General features: G+C 44.3%; 1 protein-coding gene across 3 annotated transcripts in view; it reads left to right on the top strand.

Annotated features, from left to right (window-relative positions):
* NCF4 (neutrophil cytosolic factor 4) overlaps nt 1-21,877 on the top strand; it is a 74,821-nt gene that overhangs the window by 20,425 nt on the left and 32,519 nt on the right. For all 3 annotated transcript variants that reach the window (XM_069736868.1, XM_069736869.1, XM_069736867.1), the window contains exons 7-8: nt 3,679-3,727; nt 14,389-14,487. In XM_069736868.1, the coding sequence (XP_069592969.1) occupies nt 3,679-3,727; nt 14,389-14,487 (148 nt within the window). The remainder of the gene's footprint in view (nt 1-3,678; nt 3,728-14,388; nt 14,488-21,877) is intronic.

Genomic DNA, 21,877 nt, shown 5'->3' with positions numbered 1-21,877 from the left:
CATGGATATTGCCCCCCCCTGATTAAAAACATCTGCCCCCAGCCACCCCAGAAAAGGCACATCTGTAAGATGCGCCTATTCTGGCGCTTGGCCACTCTTTTCCCATTCCCTTGTAGCGGTGGGATATGGGGTAATGAAGGGTTAATGTCACCTTGCTATTGTAAGGTGACATTAAGCCAGGTTAATAATGGAGAGGTGTCAATTATGACACCTATTCATTATTAATGCAATAGTACGAAATGGTTAATAAAACACACACATTATTAAAAAGTATTTTAATGAAATAAAGACACATGGTGTTTTAATATTTTATTATACTCTTAATCCACCTGAAGACCCTTGTCACCTGAAATAAAGTTAAAAAAATCAAACAACAATATTCCATACCATCCGTCGTTACAGTCTTGTCCCACGCTGTAAATCCATCTAAGTTAAATCATTTTACACCCAGGAGCTCTGCTAATGCAGCCCTCCCTGCCTGTAAAACTTGGTGAATGAATGGAATGCAGTGGAATGTACTCTAGTTACCTCGAGTCGCAGTGATGCGCCCTCTCCTGGATGAACTCATATGAACTCGAGCGTGGGAAAATATTCTGAAAAGTTGCCAGGCTCGAGTTCATATGAGTTCATCCAGCAGAGGGATACATTTTAATAATGTGTGTGTGTTTTATTAATCATTTCGGAATATTGGATTAATAATGGATAGGTGTCATAATTGACGCCTCTCCATTATTAACCTGGCTTAATGTCACCTTACAATAGCAAGGTGACATTAACCCTTTTTTACCCCATATCCCACCACTACACGGGAGTGGGAAGAGAGAGGCTAAGTGACAGAATAGGCGCATCTTCCAGATGTGCCTTTTCTGGGGTGGCTGGGGGCAGGTGTTTTTAGCCAGAGGGAGGCCAATAACCGTGGATCCTCTCCAGGCTATTAATATCTGCCCTCAGTCACTGGCTTTCCCACTCTGGTGGTGAAAATTGCGCGGGAGCCCACGCCAATTTTTTCCGGGATTTAACCCTTTAATTTAATAGCTAGAGACCCCAAATTTGACACAAACACACTTCTTACTTTACTAAAGAGGAACATGTAATAAAAGAAGGGATATGAGATGGTTTACTGTATGTAAACCAGGTCTCATATCCTGTCGGGTTTGTGAAGGAGATAGGAAAAGCCGGCAATTGAATTACCGGCTTTTCTGCTATCTAGCGCTGAATTAAATATATATATATATATATATATATATGTGTGTGTGTCTCACTGACATATATATACAGTGGGGCAAAAAAGTATTTAGTCAGTCAGCAATAGTGCAAGTTCCACCACTTAAAAAGATGAGAGGCGTCTGTAATTTACATCATAGGTAGACCTTAACTATGGGAGACAAACTGAGAAATAAAAATCCAGAAAATCACATTGTCTGTTTTTTTAACATTTTATTTGCATATTATGGTGGAAAATAAGTATTTGGTCAGAAACAAAATTTAAACTCAATACTTTGTAATATATCCTTTGTTGGCAATGACAGAGGTCAAACGTTTTCTGCAAGTCTTCACAAGGTTGCCACACACTGTTGTTGGTATGTTAGCCCATTCCTCCATGCAGATCTCCTCTAGAGCACTGATGTTTTTGGCTTTTCGCTTGGCAACACGGACTTTCAACTCCCTCCAAAGGTTTTCTATAGGGTTGAGATCTGGAGACTGGCTAGGCCACTCCAGGACCTTGAAATGCTTCTTACGAAGCCACTCCTTTGTTGCCCTGGCGGTGTGCTTTGGATCATTGTCATGTTGAAAGACCCAGCCACGTTTCATCTTCAATGCCCTTGCTGATGGAAGGAGGTTTGCACTCAAAATCTCACGATACATGGCCCCATTCATTCTTTCATGTACCCGGATCAGTCATCCTGGCCCCTTTGCAGAGAAACAGCCCCAAAGCATGATGTTTCCACCACCATGCTTTACAGTAGGTATGGTGTTTGATGGATACAACTCAGTATTCTTTTTCCTCCAAACACGACAAGTTGTGTTTCTACCAAACAGTTCCAGTTTGGTTTCATCAGACCATAGGACATTCTCCCAAAACTCCTCTGGATCATCCAAATGCTCTCTAGCAAACTTCAGACGGGCCCAGACATGTACTGGCTTAAGCAGTGGGACACGTCTGGCACGGCAGGATCTGAGTCCATGGTGGCGTAGTGTGTTACTTATGGTAGGCCTTGTTACATTGGTCCCAGCTCTCTGCAGTTCATTCACTAGGTCCCCCCGCGTGGTTCTGGGATTTTTGCTCACCGTTCTTGTGATCATTCTGACCCCACGGGGTGGGATTTTGCGTGGAGCCCCAGATCGAGGGAGATTATCAGTGGTCTTGTATGTCTTCCATTTTCTAATTATTGCTCCCACTGTTGATTTCTTCACTCCAAGCTGGTTGGCTATTGCAGATTCAGTCTTCCCAGCCTGGTGCAGGGCTACAATTTTGTTTCTGGTGTCCTTTGACAGCTCTTTGGTCTTCACCATTGTGGAGTTTGGAGTCAGACTGTTTGAGGGTGTGCACAGGTGTCTTTTTATACTGATAACAAGTTTAAACAGGTGCCATTACTACAGGTAATGAGTGGAGGAAAGAGGAGACTTTTAAAGAAGAAGTTACAGGTCTGTGAGAGCCAGAAATCTTGATTGTTTGTTTCTGACCAAATACTTATTTTCCACCATAATATGCAAATAAATTGTTAAAAAAACAGACAATGTGATTTTCTGGATTTTTTTTTCTCAGTTTGTCTCCCATAGTTGAGGTCTACCTATGATGTAAATTACAGACGCCTCTCATCTTTTTAAGTGGTGGAACTTGCACTATTGCTGACTGACTAAATACTTTTTTGCCCCACTGTATATATATACCTATTCTATGTGTACACATTTATTCTACCTATTCTATTCTAACCTGTCAGTGTGATTTTACTGTACACCGCACTGAATTGCCGGCTTTTCTATAGAACACTGCTGCATATTTCTCGCAAGTCACACGCATAGTCCGTGTGTAATCCGTAATTTTCTCGCCCCCATAGACTTTCATTGGCGTTTTTTTTGCACAATACGCTGACAAACGCAGCATGCTGCGATTATCTACGCCTGCAACATACCGTATATTACGGATGCGTAATATACGGCAGATAGGAGCTGCCCCATAGAGAATCATTGGGCCGTGTGCAATGCGTATTTTCTGGACGTATTTTCTGCGTTCATACGTCCGTAAAACTCGCTAGTGTGACCCCGGCCTTAGAGTTAGGGCTCGTTCACACATTCTGGTACGAGTGCTCTCCATGGGGCTGTTCACATATGTTTTTCCTCAGAGCAAGTGGCCCGCAGAAAATAATGGAGACATGTCCAATTTTGATTTGAGAGTCGGATCAGAATTGGTAATGCCAGTCTACGCGTCGATGAAAAAATGATCCACGAAAGAAACGATTTTCATCGACTGTCAGAGAGGAGAAGGTGGAGAATCTTTGGTGACTCTTGGACCACACTCTGATCAAACTCTGATTAAACATTTTTTTAGATTTTTCTTGTACGTGAGAAAATCGTACGTGTGAATGAGCCCTTAGTATTATATTTCAGAATAGGACCACATTGATGTGAAACGGCAGAGACAAGAGTAATCCATATGTATTTTTTTTCTTCTGACAGTAAGAAGAACTCACAGACCATTTCAGATATGGAGAGACCACGGGCAGAGGTAATATTGTTATGAGGATTCAGTAAGAAAATAATCAATATAGCTTTTATAATCTATAATTTGCCGATCTTGCTTGGCTTAATCAATAATTATATTCTAATTAGTATCTATCATTCTGAGTTGCACATTTCTCTATTTAATTGTGCAAATTTTTTTTTGAAAAAGAAAGGTTTAGCGCCAAGAAGACCTCTAGTCTGTAACTGTAGGACACGTCTGATTTTGTTATCAATATGTTGATCTTTTGGGGCATAAAAACGATCCTTGAAATCCTGGAAATTGTTTATGCGAACCTGCAATAGAATTTTGGTTTGGGCATGCGCAGAAACTCCATGGCAGTGAGCCAAAATTTTGACTTAAAGGGAATCTGTTACCAGTTTTTTTTCACCTAATCTGAGATGAGAATAACGTAGAGGCAGTGACCCCGATCCAGCAATGTTTCAGTTACTGGGCTACTTGCTGTAGTTTTGATAAAATAACTTTTTTATCAGCAGGAGAAAATCACTAGAGGACTAGTAAAGCTGCTACCAAGTAATCAAGCATACTAAACAGCTCTGTATAACCCCGCCCACACCACTGATTGGCTGCTTTCTGCCCACAGACACAAAAAGTTGCCAATCAGTGGTGTGGGCGGGGTTATACAGAGCTCAGCGTTCAGATAACTGGTAGATCTACAGTAGATAAAACTGTGATTTTTTTCAAAATAACAGCAAGCAGCCCAGTAAGTGATACATCACTGGAATCATGGTCACTGCGCCTATATTATGCTGCTCTCAGATGGGATAGCAAAATCCTGCTGACAGATTCTCTTTAAATACTGCAACAGATCCGATCTCTTTCTCTCAAATTCATGAGGATCTCCATATATGTATCTTTTTATCTCTTATCTTTATCACTTTTTAATTTGCGACTTTTAAGTCCCCTGTGAAGACCGAATCATAGAGAAAAGAGTTTATAAAATTAAGAAATCAACTCTGTGGTACAAGTCTAGGATTACCATCACACCTAAGAGGGACGTTCACCTCTAGGGTCATCCCTTCGCCTGACGTGCCCTTCCGCATTCCCTAATAGGAGAAATTCAATAAGGTTGATTACCATAGCCTTTCAACAGACCAGTTTTAATGGTATAACGTTTTACAGAATTACATACCATAATCTCCAGGAGCCGCTCTAGACATGCTTGGCATCGTGCTGGGGATTGTGGTCGTTCAGTATAATGAGCAGACTAATGTATTTATAGAGTGGAGCTCAAAGCTGGATGTCTCTTTCTCGCTTAATAGGCAGATAAAATTCTGTCCCTGTGATCTATGTATTCACATAAGTGAAAGATCTGATTAGATGTCTATGTAAATGAGATGGAGTTATACGGAAAATCGGGGCTTTTCATATCATTATGACTCACAAAGGTCAAAAGTAGTTATTATGTGCCCAAAATACTTATGCTTGATGCCTGGTAAAAAAAAAAAAGTACGTTATACTGAATGGATGCAAGATATTAAACCTTATATTTAATACCATTAAGGGCATTGAAATAATTTCTTTGTGCTGAGTATATACATTTAAAAAATACAACGGAAAGAAAATTAAAGGCCCGCTCAGATGAGCCAGAGCAGGTAATGGTCCTGTGTAAAAATGCCGGCGATGACCCAACGAACTGGGGATGTTCTTCCCATAACATGATGCTGCATAGGGACATTATGATCACATTAATTCAGTTACCATCAGGTTTCATCGACCAGGCCAGTAAAAAGAGCACTGATCGTGCCGATCCATGTTCAATAACGGGTCAAAACAGGGCTGTCTAAATGATCTTTATCCCACACTGGCACTCGCTATTTGACAGTTTGGGTAGGAATATTTTGGAAAACCTAATACCTTATGGAATTAACTCTGAAAGTTTTTAAAGAAGCATTTAGAAATGTTGTTAATACCGGTGCTTCACAGGAATTAAAAGGGGTTTTCTGGTGAAAAAAAGGTATCACCTATCCACAGGACAGATGATATAGATCAGGTGGGAGCAATTAATGTTCCCGAGGGGCCACTTGAAAGACCGTGACTATTATGGAGGGTCGAACCAATAGGCCGAAATTAATTATTCTCAATATATTAACATATTAATTATAATTGTTTTATATTATTATCAATTGTATCACTTAATATTAAGCAGAATTAAGTATGCTGACATCCCCCTATATGCTGTATGAGCCTCCACATAGCCCCCTATATAAAGTATGAGCCCCCACATAGCCTCTGAATATACAATATAATCCCTCAGATAGCCCCATTTATACAATATCAGCCCTTACATAGCCAATCTATATACAGTATGAGCTCCCACATAGCCGCTCTATATACAGTATGAGCCCCCGCATAGCCTCCTATACACTGTATGAGCTCCCACATAGCCGCTCTATACACATAGCCGCTCTATATACAGTATGAGCCCCACATAATCTCTTTATATACAATATGAGCCCCTGCATAGCCTCTCTATATACAGTATGAGCCCCCACATAGCCTCCTATATATGGTATGAGCTCCCACATAGCCGCTCTATATACAGTATGAGCCCCCACCTAGCCTCCTATATACAGTATGAGCCCCCGCATAGCCTCTCTATATGCAGTATGAGCCCCCGCATAGCTGCTCTATATACAGTATGAGCCCTCACATAGCCTCTCTATATACAGTATGAGCCCCCACATAGCCTCCTATATACAGTATGAGCTCCCACATAGCCGCTCTATATACAGTATGAGCCCCCGCATAGCCTCTCTATATGCAGTATGAGCCCTCGCATAGCTGCTCTATATACAGTATGAGCCCCCACATAGCCTCCTATATACAGTATGAGCTCCCACATAGTCTCTCTATATACAGTATGAGCCCCCGCATAGCCTCTCTATATGCAGTATGAGACCCCGCATAGCTGCTCTATATACAGTATGAGCCCCCACATAGCCTCCTATATACAGTATGAGCTCCCACATAGCCGCTCTATATACAGTATGAGCCCCCGCATAGCCTCTCTATATACACAGTATGAGCCCCCGCATAGCCTCTCTATATACAGTATGAGCCCCCACATAGCCTCCTATATACAGTATGAGCTCCCACATATCTGCTCTATATACAGTATGAGCCCCCGCATAGCCTCTCTATATACAGTATGAGCCCCCGCATAGCTGCTCTGTATACAGTATGAGCCCTCACATAGCTCCCTAAATACAAGAAGAGCCTTCACATAGCCTCCTATATAGAGTATGAACCCCCACATAGCCTCCTATATACAGTATGAGCTCCCACATAGCCGCCTCTATACAGTATGAGCTCCCACATAGCTGCTCTATATACAGTATGAGCTCCCACATAGCCGCTCTATATACAGTGTGAGTCCCCACATAGCTGCTCTATATACAGTATGAGCCCCCGCATAGCCTCTCTATATACAGTATGAGCTCCCACATAGCTGCTTTATATACAGTATGAGCTCCCACATAGCTGCTCTATATACAGTATGAACCCCCACATAGCTGCTCTATATACAGTATGAGCTCCCACATAGCTGCTTTATATACAGTATGAGCTCCCACATAGCCTCTCTATATACAGTATGAGCTTCCACATAGCCGTTCTATATACAGTATGAGCTCCCACATAGCTGCTCTATATACAGTATGAGCTCCCACATAGCTGCTCTATATACAGTATGAACCCCCACATAGCCTCTCTATATACAGTATGAGCTCCCACATAGCCGCTCTATATACAGTATGAGCTCCCACATAGCTGCTCTATATACAGTATGAGCCCCCACATAGCTGCTCTATATACAGCATGAGCTCCCACATAGCTGCTCTATATACAGTATGAGCTCCCACATAGCCGCTCTATATACAGTATGAACCCCCACATAGCCTCTCTATATACAGTATGAGCTCCCACATAGCTGCTCTATATACAGTATGAGCTCCCACATAGCCTCTCTATATAAAGTATGAACCCCCACATAGCCTCTCTATATACAGTATGAGCTCCCACATAGCTGCTCTATATACAGTATGAACCCCCACATAGCCTCTCTATATACAGTATGAGCTCCCACATAGCCGCTCTATATACAGTGTGAGCCCCCACATACCCGCTCTATATACAGTGTGAGCCCCCACATAGCTGCTCTATATACAGTATGAGCCCCCACATAGCCGCTCTATATACAATGTGAGCCCCCACATAGCCGCTCTATATACAGTGTGAGCCCCCACATAGCCGCTCTATATACAGTGTGAGCCCCCACATAGCCGCTCTATATACAGTATGAGCTCCCACATAGCTGCTCTATATACAGTATGAGCTCCCACATAGCTGCTCTATATACAGTATGAACCCCCACATAGCCTCTCTATATACAGTATGAGCTCCCACATAGCCGCTCTATATACAGTGTGAGCCCCCACATACCCGCTCTATATACAGTGTGAGCCCCCACATAGCTGCTCTATATACAGTATGAGCCCCCACATAGCCGCTCTATATACAATGTGAGCCCCCACATAGCCGCTCTATATACAGTGTGAGCCCCCACATAGCCGCTCTATATACAGTGTGAGCCCCCACATAGCCGCTCTATATACAGTATGAGCTCCCACATAGCTGCTCTATATACAGTATGAGCTCCCACATAGCTGCTCTATATACAGTATGAACCCCCACATAGCCTCTCTATATACAGTATGAGCTCCCACATAGCTGCTCTATATACAGTATGAGCTCCCACATAGCCTCTCTATATAAAGTATGAACCCCCACATAGCCTCTCTATATACAGTATGAGCTCCCACATAGCTGCTCTATATACAGTATGAACCCCCACATAGCCTCTCTATATACAGTATGAGCTCCCACATAGCCGCTCTATATACAGTGTGAGCCCCCACATAGCTGCTCTATATACAGTATGAGCCCCCACATAGCTGCTCTATATACAGTATGAGCCCTAACATAGCCGCTCTATATACAGTATGAGCCTCCGCATAGCTACTCTATACAGTATGAGCCCTCACATAGCTCCCTAAATACAAGAAGAGCCTTCACATAGCCTCCTATATACAGTATGAACCCCCACATAGCCTCCTCTATACAGTATGAGCTCCCACATAGCTGCTCTATATACAGTATGAGCTCCCACATAGCCGCTCTATATACAGTATGAGCCCCCGCATAGCCTCTCTATAACAGTATGAGCCCTAACATAGCCGCTCTATATACAGTATGAGCCTCCACATAGCTGCTCTATATACAGTATGAGCCCCCACATAGCCTCCTATATACAGTATGAGCTCCCACATAGCTGCTCTATATACAGTATGAGCCCCCGCATAGCCCCCTAAATATAGTATGAGCTCCCACATAGCCGCTCTATATACAGTATGAGCCCCCCCATAGCTGCTCTATATACAGTATGAGCCCTCACATAGCTCCCTAAATACAAGAAGAGCCTTCACATAGCCTCCTATATAGAGTATGAACCCCCATATAGCCTCCTATATACAGTATGAGCCCTAACATAGCCCCTTAAATACAAGATGAGCCCTCGTATAGCCCCCTATATACAGCGTTAAAACACATATTGCCTGCCATATAGAGTAAGAGGCCTCAAACAGCCCGCTATAAAAATGATAAGCCCCCACATAGCACTCTAAATACAGTATGAACCTTCACAGCCCGCTGAATGCATGCAAACATCACATATGAAAAAATATAACACATACAGACCTCGCTCCCTTTCCCCGGCGCTCTGCTTCTGTCTCCTGTAAACTGACTCTCTGCGTAGGAGAAGCGATGAAGTGACATCATTGTGTCTGGTGATTGGTGGAAGAAGGAGCTGATGGTTCCCTCCACCACCATATACTCACTGCTGTTTTCATCCCAAGGATACGGATAGAGATGACAGCGGGAGAGGGCATGGTGCAGTTCATGGGCCATTGTTTCAGCCCCTGGACCACTGTTTCAGCCCTTCGGCTGCCTCGGGTCAGACTGGAGCAGCCAGCGGGCCTGATGTAGCCTGTGGGCCATAGTTTGCGCAGCTCTGACATAGATGATAGGTGATAACTTATTGATCAGTGTGATCCAACCACTGGGATTTACAATGTTTAGCAAAATGGGAACTTTCAATGCTGTCAAATTGGAGCGCTAAAACTGACCTCCACTCCATTCATTCCTTATGTGGCTGCCAAGTGTTGCACTCTACTTTTTCCCGGCAGCCCCTTAGAGAATGAATGGAGTGGTGGAAAGGCATCCAAGTTCCCATTCCATTTTGAAATGGCGATAAAAGTGCCCGCTCAGGGATAAAAATTCCCCATTTTACCCATCACTGTGGGTCCCGACGATTGGACTCCCTCCAGTCAGTAAGGTATCACCTTTGGATACATGATAACTTTTTATCACTGGACAAACTATTTAAAGCAAAGTGGGATAGATCATCAATATGAAATCGGTTGTGTTCTGACACCCTTCACCCCTATTGATCAGCTGAAAACTGCTCAGGATTTTACGTTCTATTTTGAATAGGAGCTGTTCTGCAGTAACCAGCAGTGGCTGCTACACATTGAATAGAGCTGCACTCAGTAGCCCTATTCCATATTTACACCCAGCTGCCGTCAGAGCTGTCTTAGCTGATCAGTAGGGGGTGGAGGTGGCACTCAGACCCTCACTAATTTCATATTGATGACCTATCAACATTTTCTGCTCTTTGATACACATGCAATTAATTTAAATTGCATATTTGCTTTGTATGCAGCAGTACATTTTCCATCCCATAATACTGATACTGAATAACTTTACAAAAGTGACATAATTCAGGAAATAGAGAACTCATCCAAATATTAATTCCCCTGCAAACTATTTATTACCGGTCAATAAATACAGTGTCACGGGGCTACCGCGACAGAGAGGTTCCAGAGAACCACAGCGCTCTGGGCCTCATTCACACACAATGAACAGAAGCTCTTCACTTATATTCTGACCTGGCTGCTTTGTGCCAGCAGTGCAGGAGTTAACCTTATTGCTGAGTTGCTGAGAGCTGGGTCTCTCTCAGCTGAAGTGGATTTTGTAATCTGATCCTCTATATAGACCCAGTCCTGATTTCAGCTATTGTCAGTGATCAGTTCTACTGCCTGGCTTGGAGGTTGAAGGAGCGTAGTGTTGGTGTTGGAGGTTTATTTACAGAGATTGGTGTCTGCGGTTTTGGTTGCATGTTTAACCTGTTTTCCTTCCTAGTTTATTCCCTCTCTTCCCTTCTCTGTGTTTCCGCTGTGGTTGTGTGAGCATTTGGTAAGTTTGAGACTTTTAGTTACCTTGTCTGTTATACTGGTGCAGTCCACCTCCTTTGGGGGGAGAGGGGGCCACTGATAGTGCCTGCACAGGAGACAGGGATACGCTGGCGGCTCGGGCCTCCTAACCATCATAGGTACCCCCGAGATAAGGGAAAGCCAGGGCCCCATTAAAGTGGTAAGGACAAGTACGCCATCCTGCCCCTTTAACGCAGCTCACAGCGTGACATACAGAGAGCGTTAGTTTAAACAAACTTGCCATAGCAGCCCTTTATCAGAGAAAATAATGCCAATGTTAATTATTCATATACAAAAAATATAAATCCCACCATCTGAAAAATACAAAAATTAGACTTTTTTTTTAGTGAATGTCAGCAGAGCTAGAGTTATTAGGTATAATTTACGCTTGAACCATTACCACTAGCTTGGTGGTAAAAGAGCCAATGATTCATGCTACTTAATATCAACACTAACTTGCAGGAAGCCCCAAAAAAACAGCCAGACCACCCAAAGTACCAGTAGAATCAGGGAGGCACATATCCTTTAACCTGCTCATTTTGACATAAAGTCCAAGGCCACCCATTTAAAGCTGCCATTAACAGGACAATCATAACATAACCCCAAATCTGACCCTGTGTAAGACCCATTACATGCTCTTGTAAATACAGAGAAGGTCAATGCTCCTAATACAGTTCCTGTTCCAGTTCTGGTCCACAGCAGATCCCGTCACCTTCTTGCTCCATATATCTACATATACTGATCTAAGTGTATGTGTACTTTGTATTTTCGCTTCACTGCATTTTATCCAGTGCACAGTTGGAGCAAAGACATTGGGTTAATGCTTCAATGAGACTTCACCAAGGGTTATATACAGAGAGAAGCTAAGAGTACAGGAAAGCTGCAATGCAGTGAAAGCTAAACATCTCCATAATGAGGCGTACCAGCCAGGGCATGACATCTTATACTTTTCTGAAATTAGCTCATTAATTGAAGATGGTTTTTAATATCAATTTTAACTCAATGATCTAATAAAAAATGTTCTAGATAAACTTAAACAGCCTCTGTTCTTTCTTAGATCTAGTTGTCTATTTATCTATTTTAAAAAAAGTGGAACAGCACAGTATCAAATTAGCGAGTGCTCAGGCCTCCTTAGCAACGCATCCACACTTGCTCCAATCCAGATAATAATAATAATTTTATTTATATAGCGCCAACATATTCCGCAGCGCCTTACAAATTATAGAGGGGATTTGTACAGACAATAGACATTACAGCATAACAGAAATCACAGTTCAAAATAGATACCAATGATGGCCCTGCTCGCAAGCTTACAAAACTATTAGGAAAAGTGGAGACACGAGAGGTGGATGGGAACAATTGCTTTAGTTATTCGGACCAGCCATAGTGTAAGGCTCGGGTGTTCATGTAAAGCTGCATGAACCAGTTAACAGCCTAAGTATGTAGCAGTACAGACACAGAGGGCTAATAACTGCATAAAGTGTATGAGAACATGATGCGAGGAACCTGATTATGGTTTTTTTTTTTGCTTTTTTTTTGATAGGCCACACAGGGATAGTTAGGTTAATGCGTTGATGTGGTAGGCCAATCTGAAGAAATGAGTTTTATGGCACACTTAAAACTGTGGTGATTGGGGATTAATCGTATTAACCTAGGTAATGCATTCCAAAGAATCGGCGCAGCACGTGTAAAGTCTTGGAGACGGGAGTGGGAGGTTCTGATCATTGAGGATGCTAACCTGAGGTCATTAGCGGAGCGGAGGGCACGGGTAGGGTGGTAGATTGAGACCAGAGAGGAGATGTAGGGTGGTGCTGAGCCATGGAGAGCTTTGTGGATGAGGGTAGTAGTTTTGTACTGGATTCTGGAGTGGATGGGTAACCAGTGTAATGACTGGTACAAGGTAGAGGCTTCGGTGTAACGGTTGGTGAGGAATGTGATCCCCACATATGATCCACAACGGGGGTCTGAATAAATCCACTTTTTTTCACTTCAAAGTCTATGGAGTGCTGCCTTCTTTTTTACTCTATCTATCTATATATCTATCTATTATCTATCTATCTATCTACGGAAAAAATTGGAACAGCATCCAATACCAACTCACGTTACGTGCAAAGCTCCCCAACCAGTAATCCAGTGGTCTCCAATAGTAGAGTCAAAAAAAGGAAAGCAGCACAAAAAACTAAAAAAAAAAAATAGTGGACTTTATTGCCTGAACGGCATGGCCACGCCGTTCAGCCAATAAAGTCCACTATTGTTTTTCAGTTTTTTGTGCTGCTTTCCTTTTTTTGACTCTACTATCTATCTATCTATCTATCTATCTATCTATCTATCTATCTAGCTATCTATCTATCTAGCTATCTATCATCTATCTGTCTATTTATCTTCTATCAATTGTGAGAAGGTCACTGGAACTCGTTTACCGCAACAGAGAGGGGCCAGAAGACTGTGGTGTCTGATTTCACGTACATCAGCACTAATTAGAAGCACTTCACCATCACATTAAACAGTGCAGGTTTCAGCTAGCAGTGTAGGGGTTAATCTGTTCAACTGACCGTTCCTGGAGCTTTCTTGCTTAGCTGCTCTCTGCTGTTCAGTGTTGGCCACTCCCCTCTGATATTTATACTCACTTCTAGCAATCAGGGATTGCCAGTGTTAGTTAGTTTCATACTGCCTGGTTCTGGAGTTGGAGGTGTTAGTTGTTTGAAGAGGTGTTTGGAGAGTTGTCCAGAAGACTGTTGCTTGGTGATTTGTATATGTGCATATTCTCATCCTCTCCTATTTGTTTTTTCCTTCCTTTACTTCCCGATGTTCCACTCTACTGTTTGTGAGTGCATATTTGTATGATTGGTATTTCATTTATCCCTGTACGTTTTCCCTTGTTAGTCTGGTTTGTGTATTCTTATACACTAAAATTCCCCACCTCCCTGGGTGGGAGAGGGGACGATAAGGGCAGATTAAGGAGCTCAGCATGGCACGTGGACCCGGCATCTTTACCATCAGAAGTAATTTGGAAAAAAAGGGATAGCTAGGGCACCCATTGTCCATAGCTTTAAGGATAGGGAAGGAGCCGCTAGCCCCGAGATATCCTGTAACAGTGCCTTGGCAGACACTGTTAAAATACTGGAGGGGAGATATGTGTCACTGAGAATGTTAGCCTCAGTGATATGAACCCAGAAGTATGTTCCAGCATGTTATGTGCTGAGAGGAGTTTATTTATCTATCTTATATATATATTTATCTATCAATCAATCACATAACTATTAACTATCTATCTATCATTGATCTATTTACAATTTTTTTAATTTCTTTTCTTAGGCTCTGTTTGACTTTCAAGGGAATGCTGACCAAGAACTTAACTTTAAGTGTGGAGATCTCATATATCTTTTGAGCCGAGTCAACAAAAACTGGTTGGAGGTAAAAAAGGGACAAGTTGGCTGAGTATAAAGCCACATTCACATTCTCAGTATCTGGTCAGTATTTTACATCAGTATTTCTAAGCCAAAACCAGGAGTGGGTGAGAAATGTAGAAGTGGTGACTAGAGTTGAGCGACCTTGACCTTTTTAGAGTCGAGCCGGGTTTCGCGAAACCCGACTATCTCAAAAGTCGGGTCGAGTGAAATCGGCCAATTATGACGTAAAGTCGGGATCGACCGAAACACGAAACCCAATGCAAGTCAATGGGGCAGCATAGTCGGCAGTGAGTGGGGGCCAGGAAAACACCTAGAGTGCCCATTTTAATGTCAAAACCATCCATTCTTCTTAATGAAGCTTGTCAAGCGTAATTTACCTTATAATAATTGGAAGGCATTTGAAATTGGGGTTCATTTGGCTAAAGTTGTGGTGGGTAGGGCTGGTTCAAGTAATTAGTGGGCCCAGGAAATCTGGACCACGTCACGGCAGTGGAGCAGGGAGAGGTAAGTATTTCAACTTTGCAAGTGCTGTGAACCTGAGCAAGCAGGGGGGGCCCACTCGTTGGCATTGGCACTGGCACAGGGCCCCTCAAAGTACAGCGGTGTGTTTGCACGGCGGGGGCGCCTCCCACCGGCAGCAACACTTTTGCGTACTATGAGAGGCCCTGTGCCAGTGACGTCGCCAACTAGTATTCCTCCCCCCACCTGATGAAGGAACCTGCACTTTCATCTGCACCTTCCTGTTTGTCCCCGTGTAAGGTGGTATGGTATGCGGGAAGGGGGACCTGACTTTCAGCAGGGTCACAATCTTGCAGTGTAGCGTGCACGGGAAATGTTGCGTTATGGGTCAATGTACCAGCAGACTCATCTATCACTGGCTGGGCAATGGGCAGGATGAGGAGGAAACACAGATATAGGCCCAAAGAATAAAGTGGGCTAAATGCAGTTCAAAATTGGTAACACAGGACTAATCAGGGGGCATTGCAGTGGAGGACAACTGGAATGAGAGGCTGACACAGAGAGTAGGCCCAAATCAGTAAGTAGTCAAAATGCAGTTCAAAATTGGCAACAGTAGTAAACAGGCGGCACAGCTTTGTTCAGTGGAGGAGAACAGCAAGGAGTGGCAGACACCGATAGTAGGCCCCAACCCAACTAGTAGGCCAAATGCAGTCTAACATTAACAACTACTTAACGAGCGCCTGAAAACGGAATTTCAGGACAGGAAACCAGCAGAACAGCAAGGAGTGGCAGACACCGATAGTAGGCCCCAAACCAACTAGTACGCCAAATGCAGTTGTTCCGTTTAACCACAATTTAATGAGAGCCTGAAGATAGAAGTTCAGGAAAGGCAACCTGGAGAACACCTTGGAGTGGAACACACCATCTCTCTACACCCCATACCCAATTTGTAGGTCTAATGCAGCGTAGTTTCCAACAACTACTAAACGAGAGCATGATGATCGAAGCATTGGCGAGGAAACCTGGGGAACACCTTGGAGTGGAACACACCATCTCTCTACACCCCATACCCAATTTGTAGGCCTAATGCAGCGTAGTTTCCAACAACTACTAAACGAGAGCCGGAAGATCGAAGCTCAGGAAAGGCAACCTGGAGAACACCTTGGAGTGGAACACACCATCTCTCTACACCCCATACCCAATTTGTAGGCCTAATGCAGTGTAGTTTCCAAGAACTACTAAACGAGAGCCGGAAGATCGAAGCTCAGGAAAGGCAACCTGGAGAACACCTTGGAGTGGAACACACCATCTCTCTACACCCCATACCCAATTTGTAGGCCCAATGCAGCGTAGTTTCCAACAACTACTAAACGAGAGCATGATGATCGAAGCATTGGCGAGGAAACCAGGGGAACACCTTGGAGTGGAACACACCATCTCTCTACACCCCATACCCAATTTGTAGGCCTAATGCAGCGTAGTTTCCAACAACTACTAAACGAGAGCATGATGATCGAAGCATTGGCGAGGAAACCTGGGGAACACCTTGGAGTGGAACACACCATCTCTCTACACCCCATACCCAATTTGTAGGCCTAATGCAGCGTAGTTTCCAACAACTACTAAACGAGAGCATGATGATCGAAGCATTGGCGAGGAAACCTGGGGAACACCTTGGAGTGGAACACACCATCTCTCTACAGTGGAACACACCATCTCTCTACACCCCATACCCAATTTGTAGGCCTAATGCAGCGTAGTTTCCAACAACTACTAAACGAGAGCCGGAAGATCGAAGCTCAGGAAAGGCAACCTGGGGAACACCTTGGAGTGGAACACACCATCTCTCTACACCCCATACCCAATTTGTAGGCCCAATGCAGCGTAGTTTCCAACAACTACTAAACGAGAGCATGATGATCGAAGCATTGGCGAGGAAACCTGGGGAACACCTTGGAGTGGAACACACCATCTCTCTACACCCCATACCCAATTTGTAGGCCTAATGCAGCGTAGTTTCCAACAACTACTAAACGAGAGCATGATGATCGAAGCATTGGCGAGGAAACCTGGGGAACACCTTGGAGTGGAACACACCATCTCTCTACACCCCATACCCAATTTGTAGGCCTAATGCAGCGTAGTTTCCAACAACTACTAAACGAGAGCATGATGATCGAAGCATTGGCGAGGAAACCTGGGGAACACCTTGGAGTGGAACACACCATCTCTCTACAGTGGAACACACCATCTCTCTACACCCCATACCCAATTTGTAGGCCTAATGCAGCGTAGTTTCCAACAACTACTAAACGAGAGCCGGAAGATCGAAGCTCAGGAAAGGCAACCTGGAGAACACCTTGGAGTGGAACACACCATCTCTCTACACCCCATACCCAATTTGTAGGCCTAATGCAGCGTAGTTTCCAACAACTACTAAACGAGAGCCGGAAGATCGAAGCTCAGGAAAGGCAACCTGGGGAACACCTTGGAGTGGAACACACCATCTCTCTACATCCCATACCCAATTTGTAGGCCCAATGCAGCGTAGTTTCCAACAACTACTAAACGAGAGCATGATGATCGAAGCATTGGCGAGGAAACCTGGGGAACACCTTGGAGTGGAACACACCATCTCTGAACACCCCATACCCAATTTGTAGGCCTAATGCAGCGTAGTTTCCAACAACTACTAAACGAGAGCATGATGATCGAAGCATTGGCGAGGAAACCTGGGGAACACCTTGGAGTGGAACACACCATCTCTCTACAGTGGAACACACCATCTCTCTACACCCCATACCCAATTTGTAGGCCTAATGCAGCGTAGTTTCCAACAACTACTAAACGAGAGCATGATGATCGAAGCATTGGCGAGGAAACCTGGGGAACACCTTGGAGTGGAACACACCATCTCTCTACAGTGGAACACACCATCTCTCTACACCCCATACCCAATTTGTAGGCCTAATGCAGCGTAGTTTCCAACAACTACTAAACGAGAGCCGGAAGATCGAAGCTCAGGAAAGGCAACCTGGAGAACACCTTGGAGTGGAACACACCATCTCTCTACACCCCATACCCAATTTGTAGGCCTAATGCAGCGTAGTTTCCAACAACTACTAAACGAGAGCATGATGATCGAAGCATTGGCGAGGAAACCTGGGGAACACCTTGGAGTGGAACACACCATCTCTCTACAGTGGAACACACCATCTCTCTACACCCCATACCCAATTTGTAGGCCTAATGCAGCGTAGTTTCCAACAACTACTAAACGAGAGCCGGAAGATCGAAGCTCAGGAAAGGCAACCTGGAGAACACCTTGGAGTGGAACACACCATCTCTCTACACCCCATACCCAATTTGTAGGCCTAATGCAGCGTAGTTTCCAACAACTACTAAACGAGAGCCGGAAGATCGAAGCTCAGGAAAGGCAACCTGGGGAACACCTTGGAGTGGAACACACCATCTCTCTACACCCCATACCCAATTTGTAGGCCCAATGCAGCGTAGTTTCCAACAACTACTAAACGAGAGCATGATGATCGAAGCATTGGCGAGGAAACCTGGGGAACACCTTGGAGTGGAACACACCATCTCTCTACACCCCATACCCAATTTGTAGGCCTAATGCAGCGTAGTTTCCAACAACTACTAAACGAGAGCATGATGATCGAAGCATTGGCGAGGAAACCTGGGGAACACCTTGGAGTGGAACACACCATCTCTCTACAGTGGAACACACCATCTCTCTACACCCCATACCCAATTTGTAGGCCTAATGCAGCGTAGTTTCCAACAACTACTAAACGAGAGCCGGAAGATCGAAGCTCAGGAAAGGCAACCTGGAGAACACCTTGGAGTGGAACACACCATCTCTCTACACCCCATACCCAATTTGTAGGCCTAATGCAGCGTAGTTTCCAACAACTACTAAACGAGAGCCGGAAGATCGAAGCTCAGGAAAGGCAACCTGGGGAACACCTTGGAGTGTAACAAACCCTCTCTCTACACCACGGAAGGGCTGATTCTTAGGAAGGAAGGCTGTCGGAAAGAAGCAGGGCGCGTCCGAGGGTGATTATATTCTTATTAGGTATATACTCACCCTCGGACGCGCCCTGCTTCTTTATTTGTAATGAATGTTTATTTGCAATGTGGTTTTGACTTACTCTATTTTTTTGGTAAATAATGATTTTATTATTTTCATTGTTTTGCATCTTCTTGGCAATAATATAAAGAAGACGCGACAGGACAACACTCGGTGGATGCCATATCTGTGTTTAAAATTGAAAAAACCTTTCAGTTAACTACTTGCAGGAGAAAGTTATTGTAGCTGGTGGCCATTTTTAGTACTGTACCAGATTTTTGTTGTATGTGTTTGTTTTTAATGTTAAAATGTCTGCATTTGATATCTCTCCAGTATTTTCTTTTTTATAAGCAAAATACTTATTTTTATATTTTCTGATGTTGGTTCCAGGGGTACACGGGCAGCAGTGGTGTGGTCAGTGGAGGCCTAGTGGAAGGAGTGACCGCAGACAGGCATCGAAGGCCTAAAATAATAACACATGTCTGTAGGCAATTTTAAATTGGTTACAGGGGTACACGGGCAGCAGTGGTGTGGTCAGTGGAGGCCTAGTGGAAGGAGTGACCGCAGACAGGCATCGAAGGCCTAAAATAATAACACATGGCTGTAGGCAATTTTAAATTGGTTCCAGGGGTACACGGGCAGCAGTGGTGTGGTCAGTGGAGGCCTAGTGGAAGGAGTGACCGCAGACAGGCATCGAAGGCCTAAAATAATAACACATGGCTGTAGGCAATTTTAAATTGGTTACAGGGGTACACGGGCAGCGGTGGTGTGGTCAGTGGAGGCCTAGTGGAAGGAGTGACCGCAGACAGGCATCGAAGGCCTAAAATAATAACACATGGCTGTAGGCAATTTTAAATTGGTTCCAGGGGTACACGGGCAGCAGTGGTGTGGTCAGTGGAGGCCTAGTGGAAGGAGTGACCGCAGACAGGCATCGAAGGCCTAAAATAATAACACATGGCTGTAGGCAATTTTAAATTGGTTCCAGGGGTACACGGGCAGCAGTGGTGTGGTCAGTGGAGGCCTAGTGGAAGGAGTGACCGCAGACAGGCATCGAAGGCCTAAAATAATAACACATGGCTGTAGGCAATTTTAAATTGGTTCCAGGGGTACACGGGCAGCAGTGGTGTGGTCAGTGGAGGCCTAGTGGAAGGAGTGACCGCAGACAGGCATCGAAGGCCTAAAATAATAACACATGGCTGTAGGCAATTTTAAATTGGTTCCAGGGGTACACGGGCAGCAGTGGTGTGGTCAGTGGAGGCCTAGTGGAAGGAGTGACCACAGACAGGCATCGAAGGCCTAAAATAATAACACATGGCTGTAGGCAATTTTAAATTGGTTACAGGGGTACACGGGCAGCGGTGGTGTGGTCAGTGGAGGCCTAGTGGAAGGAGTGACCGCAGACAGGCATCGAAGGCCTAAAATAATAACACATGGCTGTAGGCAATTTTAAATTGGTTCCAGGGGTACACGGGCAGCAGTGGTGTGGTCAGTGGAGGCCTAGTGGAAGGAGTGACCGCAGACAGGCATCGAAGGCCTAAAATAATAACACATGGCTGTAGGCAATTTTAACCCCTTTCTGCCATCAGACGTACTATTGCGTCCATGGGGGGTGGGCCCTACTTCCCAAGGACGCAATAGTACGTCATATGCGATCGGCAGCGCTCACGGGGGGAGCGCCGCCGATCGCGGCCGGGTGTCAGCTGCCTATCGCAGCTGACATCCGGCACTATGTGCCAGGAGCGGTCACGGACCGCCCTCGGCACATTAACCCCCGGCACACCGCGATCAAAGATGATCGCGATGTGCCGGCGGTGCAGGGAAGCACCGCGCAGGGAGGGGGGCTCCCTGCGGGCTTCCCTGAGACCCCCGCAGCAACGCGATGTAATCGCGTTGCTGCGAGGGTCTTGCCGCCCTCCCTCCCTGCTCCAGGTCCCGGATCCAAGATGGCCGCGGATCCGGGTCCTGCAGGGAGGGAGGTGGCTTCACAGAGCCTGCTTAGAGCAGGCACTGTGAAGCCTGCACTGCTGCATGTCAGATCAGTGATCTGACAGAGTGCTGTGCAAACTGTCAGATCACTGATCTGTGATGTCCCCCCCTGGGACAAAGTAAAAAAGTTAAAAAAAAATTTCCAAATGTGTAAAAATAATAAAAAAAAAATATTCCTAAATAATGAAAAAAAAAAAAAAATATTCCCATAAATACATTTCTTCATCTAAATAAAAAAAAAAAAAAACAATAAAAGTACACATATTTAGTATCGCCGCGTCCGTATCGACTCGCCCTATAAAACTGGCACACTAGTTAACCCCTTCAGTAAACACCGTAAGAAAAAAAGAAAAAAAACGAGGCAAAAAACGACGCTTTATTATCATACCGCCGAACAAAAAGTGGAATAACACGTGATCAAAAAGACAGATATAAATAATCATGGTACCGCTGAAAGCGTCATCTTGTCCCGCAAAAAACGAGCCACTATACAGCATTATCAGCAAAAAAATGAAAAAGTTATAGTCCTGAGAATAAAGCAATGCCAAAATAATTATTTTTTCTATAAAATAGTTTTTATCGTATAAAAGCGCCAAAACATAAAAAAATGATATAAATGAGATGTTGCTGTAATCGTACTGACCCGAAGAATAAAACTGCTTTATCAATTTTACCAAACGCGGAACGGTATAAACGCCTCCCCCAAAAGAAATTCATGAATAGCTGGTTTTTGGTCATTCTGTCTCACAAAAATCGGAATAAAAAGCGATCAAAAAATGTCACGTGCCCGAAAATGTTACCAATAAAAACGTCAACTCGTCGCGCAAAAAACAAGACCTCACATGACTGTGTGGACCAA

Source organism: Ranitomeya imitator, chromosome 8 (genome assembly GCF_032444005.1).
Source record: "Ranitomeya imitator isolate aRanImi1 chromosome 8, aRanImi1.pri, whole genome shotgun sequence".
In the NCBI taxonomy this organism is placed as follows: domain Eukaryota; kingdom Metazoa; phylum Chordata; class Amphibia; order Anura; family Dendrobatidae; genus Ranitomeya; species Ranitomeya imitator.
The sequence above is the reverse complement of the archived record's forward strand: the minus strand, read 5'-3'. Positions and strand labels throughout refer to the sequence as shown.